The sequence below is a fragment of the Bison bison genome, unplaced genomic scaffold, assembly GCF_000754665.1.
Source record: "Bison bison bison isolate TAMUID 2011002044 unplaced genomic scaffold, Bison_UMD1.0 scf7180017864374, whole genome shotgun sequence".
Taxonomy (NCBI): Eukaryota; Metazoa; Chordata; class Mammalia; order Artiodactyla; family Bovidae; genus Bison; species Bison bison.
The window spans coordinates 4,379,197-4,387,562 of record NW_011494946.1 but is presented as its reverse complement, the minus strand read 5'-3'; the positions used below and the strand labels follow the sequence as shown (position 1 = coordinate 4,387,562).

Below are 8,366 nucleotides of genomic sequence, written 5' to 3'. Positions count from 1 at the left end.
AGGGAAGGAGGGGAACGCTGCTGACAGAGGGCATCTTTGCGCGGAGGGTGGGATTCACCCCCGTGTGTCTGCTTACAGCTCCACAACACTGGACTGGGCTTCTGCGCAGACTGCGCGGGGCAGGAGGCGGCCCCAGGCTGTGCCATGATGCTGGCCCCCTGCAGGGACGGTGAGCCGCAGCAGGTGGGTGGCCAGCGCGCCCAGACCCCCAGGGGGTCTTTGCCGGGGTGCCCCTCTCTTCCTCTGGGGGCCTCTCCTTTCCCGGGTCCCGCGTCCTTCACTATGCCTGGTTCCCCACTTTTGTGACCCGCCCCCCAACCTGTCCCCAGCCCCTAGCCCAGATGTGGAGCCGTCAGAGAAGGCGAGCCTCTGAGCTCAAGGGAAAGGGTCGGGCTGTTTAGCCAGTGCGTTCGGCTGACAGAAAAGGAAACAGAGACTTGGAGGGCGGCTAGCCCAGGGGCGACCAAGGCAGGTGTCTCCAGAATCGCGGTGGGTAAGGGGCGGTGGGCACAGGGAGGTGGGCAGAGGCTGTTCTCACTGAGGAGCGCCTGCCCCTGCCACATGCATGTCTCTTGTCTTGTGTGGAAGTGGATCCAGTATTACGAGATCATCCCAAAACATAAAAGACACTGGAAATCCAGAATTCATGAAAAAGACTCCCATTAAAAAAAAAAAAAAAAAAAAGTTTACTTACTGGCCAAGCCTCACAGTGTGCAGGATCTTACTTCCCCAACTAAGGATCAAACCCATGCCCCCTACAGGGGAAGCGTGGAATCCCCACCTCTGCCCTTCTAGGGAATTTCCTCTTTTTCTTTTTATTGGAGTGTGCTGCTGCTACTGCTGCTAAGACGCTTCAGTCGTGTCCGACTCTGTGACCCCGGACAGCAGCCCACCAGACTCCTCTGTCCGTGGGATTCTCTAGGCAAGAATACTGGGGTGGGCTGCCATTTCCTTCTCCAGCTTATGACCGGAGGCGCGGCCAAAGAGGGACGGTGAACACGACCGGGGCAGGCACTCTCCCACAGGGGGAGGGTCTCCTTGACCTGAGGTCCTGCAGGTGGGCGTTCTCGGCTGGCGGGACGGACTAGGAGATCCTCGCCGAGTGAGGGGGAGGTTAGAGGCAGAGGGTGCTTCCAGCATCATGTGGGCTCCTGGCTTATCAGGAAGGGCTTCTGTGGGAGGGCATTTCTTCTCTTCAAATTCCCATCACACAAATACCTGCCCAGGTAATGGGACGCCCCTGTGACTTTGGCCGAGGGTTGGGGGGGGTGGGTTCACTTCTTTTCACAGCTTGGATGATAACCTAAAAAGTCTAGCCCACCCCCAAGTCTTTCTGCTTTGAGCCTGTGATGGGGCTGTTGCATTAAGCTCTTCTACCCCAAAGGCCTATATTAAAAGCGAACAATAAAGTGTGAGTTCCTGGAGATACTGAGTCAGATAAGCCCCCGAGAGCCTGGGGCCAAAGCAAGAAAATGCTTTCAAGGGTTCAGCCCTGCAGGCAGGATCAGCGAGGCTCTGGGACCCCAGGCGAAGGCCTTGGGCCTGCAGGACTTGTTGGGAAGCAGGCAATCAGGATCCCTTTGTCCCCTTCTGGTTTTACTGTCTACCAGTGTTCTAGAATCACCAATGGGCACTCCTGGCCCAGAGGACAGAGAGAGAGTGGTAGGTGAGGAGGCTTTATGACCGTGGACGCACCTCACCTTCTGGCTGTGTGACGTCAGGCAGGCTTCTTAACCTCTCTGGGTCTTGGTTTCCTCATCTGCAAGTAGGGATAATGGTCTCCCTCATGCAAGAGGAATGTTAGGTTTGGGAGTTAAGATTCTTGGGCTTCCCTTGTAGCTCAGTCGGTAAAGAATCTGCCTGCAGTGCAGGAGTCCTGGGTTCGATTCCTGGGAAGAGTCCCCTGGAGAAGGACATGGCAACCCACTCCAGTATTCTTGCCTGGAGAATCCCATGGACAGAGGATCCTGGTAGGTTCCCAGTCCCCAGGGTCGCAAGAATCAGACCCAACTTAGTGACTAAACCACCACCAAGATTCTTGGTGGGAAGGTGGGGATTAGCAACGGCTTCTGTATCAAGAAAAACTGTGAACTTGCTAAGCTGAAACCACCATATGCTGTATTAAGAATAAGAAGAAACACACTCTTTTATGTATAAGGAACTAAGTTTATAGCAAAGAGAAATCTCCAGGGACCCTCACAAAACACAGGGCATCCTGCATGGCTTCACCTGGAAGTGAAAGGAAAGTGAGGGTCGCTCAGTCCTGCCTGGTTCTTTGCGACCCCGTGGACTATGCAGTCCATGGACTTCTCCAGGCCAGAAGACTGGAGCGGGTAGCCTTTCCCTTCTCCAGGGGATCTCCCCAGCCCAGGCATTGAACCCAGGTCTCCTGCATTGGAGGCGGATTCTTTACCAGCTGAGCCACCAGGGAAGCCCAAGAATACTAGAGTAGGTAGCCTATCCCTTCTCCAGCGGATCTTCCCCACCTGGGAATTGAACTGGGATCTCCTGCATTGCAGGTGGATTCTTTACCAGCTAAGCTATGAGGGAAGCCTGATGGCTTCACCTATGTTGCGGTAAATAGAATAAGGGAGAAGACTGTCAGAATGTATAAATGTGAGTGTCACGGTAACTGGAGTGAGGTGGTGTCAGAGGTCAGGGCTAGTCCAGCTTGGTATCTGTGAACCTGACTATGAGACAGAGCCTTGTTGACTCCATCGGAATCTGAAGCTTGCCCCCAGACCTCGGCCCTGTTGCGGTGAGCTCTCCTTCCCTTATCCAGCTTTGGACAGGGTCTCCTTCTAGTGGTGCTAACGGCCATTCCCCTGTCCCAGCGCCTGGAGCACACGGGCCGGAGCACCATCCGCTACGGCGGCCCAGGGCACCTGTGCTTTGACGTCAGGCGAGAGCAGGTGATTCTCCAGAACTGCACCGAGGGGGGCCCTGCCATCCACCAGCAGCACTGGGACCACCAGGAGGTGAGTGACCCACCCAGGAGGAGCTCACGGGGCCGCTGGCGGGCACGTGTCTGCCTCTTCCGAGAGGTCAAGTATTACCGCACAAGCCTGTGTCCCTGGGGCTGAACTTAGTGGCTTGGCACTAAGGCCTTGGAGGGCGGTGAAGCCAACCTTGCAGCCGAGTTATCCGCCAGCATCCAGAAGGGTGCTAATTTCCCAGGTCTCTGCGTTGCTCAGTCTTCATGCACTGGAAAGTGGAGACCCCCTAGCTTTAAAGTTTATCCGCTTTAGGCCTCGAGTAGGACTGTGGGGCGTGTTACAGACACTGTCAAACCCCGTGGGTGGTGTGCTTTTAGGAGCAGAGGAAAGGCCCACCTCCTGTTCCACAACCAAATAGATGATGGTGTAGATTGTACTTTCTTCCTTTGCTAATTTCGTGCTGAGCGTTTCATCATTTTCGTAAGACTTGAATTCCCGTTACCCCAGAGAGAGGCTCTAGCTCCTTTCTAGAGGTCAGCATCCAATAAAGAGGAACTAGGAGGAGTCTAAGTATTTAGGCAGAGTGAGCACTTTAAGGGTTGGAAGGAGACAGTATTAACAACTGTCTACATTGTTTTTCCTTCACCTCAAATCCCTTCTGACGTGAGCTAGGGTGTAAGGACATGAAAAAATAAATTAATACACACATCTTTTTAAAATGTCTTATCTTCACCTTTTGCTTAGAAATAGTGGAGGTTAAATAACTAATCAGAACTCCATGCATCAGCGCTCTTAAAGCAGGCTGTGAAAGAGGAAAATCATATAGTCTAAGACTTAAGCTGAACTCACAAGAAATGTTGAGAACAAAGCTCTTGGGGCTCTGGCGACAGGTGAGCCCAGGGCTCAGGGGGCCACACGTGCTCAGAGAATTCGTGGAAACCAAGTTAAGGCCCTTAATGAATGATCATAAAGGATCATTCTAAGCAAGGCCTCTGGATAAGATAGATTTAGAAACCGCATTTAAGCATAATGTGTAAAAGATTAGTGACTAAGATATACCCAGCATCTTTCAGGCATTAGAAAGTAAGACTTTAAAAAAGTATTCTCATCCAGCCATAAAAAGAAATGAGGTACTGTTCATAGCAACACTATTCACAATAGTCAAGAGGCGGAAGCAACCCAAGAGTCCAGTGATTGATGAATAAATGAACAAAATACGCTATGTGCATACAATGGAATATTATTCCATCTTAAGGAAGAAGGAAATCCTGTCATTTGCTTCAACATGGGTGAAACTTGAAGACATTATTCTAAGTGAAATAAGCCGGTCACAAAAAGGCAAATACTATATGAGTACACTTAATATGAGGTGCATAGAGAAGTCAGATTCATACAAACGGAAAATAGAACGGTAGTTACCTGGCCCGAGGGGAAGCAGGGAAAGGGAAGTTTTCATTCAATGGGTATTGAGTTTCCGTTTTGAAAGAAGAAAAAGTTCTGGAGATCTGTCTCATCACAATGTGAACATACTTAACACGAATACATTTTACACTTAAAAATGGTTAAGGTGGGAAGTTTTATCTTACATATTGTTGCCGTTTAGTTGCGAAGTTGTGTCTGACTCTTTTGCAACCCCACGGACCCTAGCTCACCAGGCTCCTCCGTCCATGGGATTTCCCAGGCAAGGACACTGGAGTGGGTTGCCATGTCCTTCTCCAGGAGATCTTCCTGACCCAGGGATCCAACCTGTGCCTGCTGCTTGGCAGGTGGATTCTTTACCTCTGAGCCACCTGGGAAACTTAGGGCTACATAAATTATATTACATAGTAGCCAAAATACTCCAATTCCCTATCAGGCCAGCAGACAACCCTTTTATCGTTCTCTTAATGACTAGCACAAATTTTAGGCATTTCTTTCTTTGCTGACTGATTGTGAGGGTCTGACTAGTTTTCTTTATATATATATTTTTCCTTTTCTTCTCTCCTTTCAGAATGGAATGATTGTTCAAATTCTCTCTGGGAAATGCATGGAAGCTGTGGTGCAGGAAAACAATAAAGATCTGTACTTGCGTGAGTGTGACGGAAAAGCCAGCCAGCTGTGGCGATTTGACAGCGTCAGCACCGTGGATGAACGGTGAAGGCCACCCTCTGAAGGAACACAGAAGCGTGGCCGTCGCAGCCCAGCCCAGGGGAACTGCAGCGGCACGTGCCGTCCATGAAGCGGGCCGTTTACGTGTGTGCGGTGTCGAGAGCAGAAACGCAAGCTCCATGCGTGAATACGGAAAGTCTTTTCTTCCTGCCCCTTATTTCACAGGCCACTGTCTCTTTTAGACAAAAAATATGGACCCACTGTCTCCTTGTCTTCATCACTGGTAGATTATCATGGCATGGTACAGAAGATTCTTGTTTTTTCCCCCCACTGAGCACTGTACAATTCCTTTTATCTCTGACTAAGGAGAGAAGGGGCTTCTCTGGTGGCTCAGTAGTAAAGGATCCACCGGCCAATGCAGAAGAAGTAGGTTCCATCCCTGGGTTGGGAAGATCCCCTGGAGAAGGAAGTAGCAACCCACTCCAGTATTCTTGCCTGGAAAATTCCATGGACAGGGGAGCCTGGCAGGCTGGAGTCCATGAGGTCGTAAAGAGCTGGACACGACTGAGCGACTAAACAGCAGCAACAGAGGACAGAGGCCTGGCAACACCTTCAGGACACAAGATTCCTACTGATCAGTTTATTCTAAACTGCCTTACCCTGGACTGTCCGTGTTGACAACCATAAAAATTAAAGTGTGAAGAAGGTACAAAGTTCTGACATCCAAAAACTTGAGAATAAGTTTATGAAGACAAATTTCATGTTCATTGGTTGAACCATAGCTCAGATGAAGGAAGCAAGCTACTCAGAGAAAACAGGATTACAGAGACTTTTACCCACTTTTCAGCTCAGCCTAGCAACTGCAGAGAGTCAGTAGACCTGGAGTAAGATGTTTTCATGTTAATGAGAATTTTCTTGGGACTTTCTACCTCCATTCACCTTTGCCCTCACTGTTCTCTAGCTTGATTAACTATAATCAGATTCTCATGCAATACGCTTCTCTATAGTCATTGGTGTTGGGTCAGCTTAGACTGAACACTCCCACTAAAAGGAAGTGTGTACAGTTGAGAAACTCCTGATGTCCTGTTACCAAGCTTGCGTTGACTGGATCAGAACAAGCAACTTTTGCAAAGAGGCAAATCTCCCTGGGAGGGAACTGCCAGCATCTGAGTCAAAATTCCTTTGAGAGGAACTAGAGTGGGGTGTTGATGTCCATGAGGTTGAAAGGGCTGGGTCTGAACCCCCAGGAAATGTCTGGTTACCCGCAAAGAGGCCCATGTCTGAACATTCAGCCATAGGAAGAACACATCTTCCTCAGGGTAGAGTCCATGCTGGTGAAAGCCGGATGTCTCTCTTGCTGTGACTTGGCCCACCTAGATAGGACTTAAGGGTTGTTGAGTGGGGTTGGTTCTGTGATTAAGAGGTGGTGCCCATTTCTCTTCCAGATGGAGTTCCCTCTTCACACGGTCAGCATATGAATCTCCCCTCAAAGATGCTGGTCTCCTCTGGGCTGTCTCGGGATGCAGTGTGTTTCAGATAACAAACACTGAGCAGGAAGTGAGGGCTTCCAAAAAATATCCGTCATACTGCGCATCTCTTCTCCACCTGTTGAGGTTAATGGCACGCTGTATTTTTCCTTCCTCAGAATATACTCTAGACTTGGGCAAAGAGCCACTGGCCACATGTGGCTATCTAAACATAAATTCATTAAAATTAAAGAAAATTTAGGCTCAGTTCCTCAGTAGTACTGGCCACATTTCAAGGACTCAAGAGCCACTGTGTTGGAGAGCACAGATAAAAGCTCTCCATCCAATAGCTCTCCATTTCATTCCATCATGAAAACAGGCCTGTGGGATAGCACTGATCTAGACAGATTCATCATCCCATGGAAAGAAGAGATTCAGCCACCATCTTCTTCTTTCAGACTTGTTTATGTTCAACACAAATTCTCCTAATATCCTGAGGCCGAGACAGAGCTAAAAATTCTCACATGACAACCTTGGGAAGGGTGTTAATCATTAAAAAATAAAAGCTAAACTAGACTTCTATTTTAAAAATGAACATTGGTATTGGCATTGTTTGGTATTTAAAGTTGCTGGAATAAATTAATATAATTAAATGAAAGGCTGAATTGAATTGTATAAGTTGTGCTTGACAGTAATTTACAAAAGGACCCAGATGGCTTATTGCTTAATTGGTTGAACAAAGTAAGAATGTGGTGTTTCTTGCTTCCTTAAACATCCCCATGATTTATTACTTTATTACAGAAATGGCTGTCAACTCAGTCCCTGGCTGGTACTTAAAGACCCTTAATTTAAACAAAACAGATGCCTCCACTTAATTCTCAAAGAAATTCAACCTTCTCTTCATCATAGGGTAATAGTATTCAAATCCTCTCCTCTATGGACTCAGTTCTGATTTTATCTACAGCGATCAATTTAAAAGTAGAGAAATCTGGCAGTCAGAAGATTTGATTCCCAAGAGTTTCACTCGTCCATCTGAATTTTGTAAGACTTTATTGTTTGGGTTTTAAGACTGAATTCACCATCATTAGTAAGCAATGATCTAGATAGATTCATCATCCCATGGAAAGAAGAGATTCAACCACCATCTTCTTCTTTCAGACTTGTTTATATTCAACACAAATTCTCCTAATATCCTGAGGCTGTCCCGCTGTGGGGACAGAGAGTTCTCAGCCAACAACGTTAGAATCAAACACTCTTTGTGCTATTTCACAATGAAAGCAGATGTCATCCCTAGAGGGGCCCTGATCTATTTCCTCTTTGGTCTCAATGCATTAATCCCACTGGCCAATTTAGAATCGCAACTCCCACGAACATCAGAAAGTCCCCCAGGCCCAAGCTGATGGTGTGTCAGTCACTGTGCCAGAATTTGACATCATTGGAGGTCACCTTATCGTGCCCACCTCAAGGGGAGCCTTCCGCTTTGCACTGAGAGGCCATGAAAAAGCCAGTTGGGCACCAAACGACCTGGGACCAGTCACTAAATCTGGACACTGCCGTGGGCGGCTTGATGGGCACAGCCCTACAGATTGTGGACGCTGTTTATGCTTGTTCTGTAAAGGCTCTGTTAGAAATGCCGCTTGTTGGGCCAAAGCCCAAAGCGCCTACAAGTCCTGCCCTGATTCTTCAAACACCTGGATTTGGGCATATTTTCAATAATTATGTTGAGCACAATAACCAAGGAGGTGATATTTCCAGGATTCTAGAACCCTATTTCCAGTCTCCAATGTTTCTGCAATCTCCTGGTGGCTCAGATGGTAAAGCATCTGCCTACAACGTGGAAGACCCAGGTTCCATCCCTGGGTCGGGAAGATCCCCT

General features: G+C 48.3%; 1 protein-coding gene across 1 annotated transcript in view; it reads left to right on the top strand.

Moving 5' to 3' along the window:
* The window catches only part of GALNT15 (polypeptide N-acetylgalactosaminyltransferase 15), a 116,718-nt gene extending 109,558 nt beyond the window's left edge, over positions 1 to 7,160 (top strand). The window contains exons 17-19 of the mRNA XM_010856752.1: positions 79 to 183; positions 2,835 to 2,978; positions 4,927 to 7,160. Coding sequence (XP_010855054.1) covers positions 79 to 183; positions 2,835 to 2,978; positions 4,927 to 5,073 — 396 coding nt within the window. The 3' untranslated portion in view covers positions 5,074 to 7,160. The remainder of the gene's footprint in view (positions 1 to 78; positions 184 to 2,834; positions 2,979 to 4,926) is intronic.
* Positions 7,161 to 8,366: the final 1,206 nt, after the last annotated feature.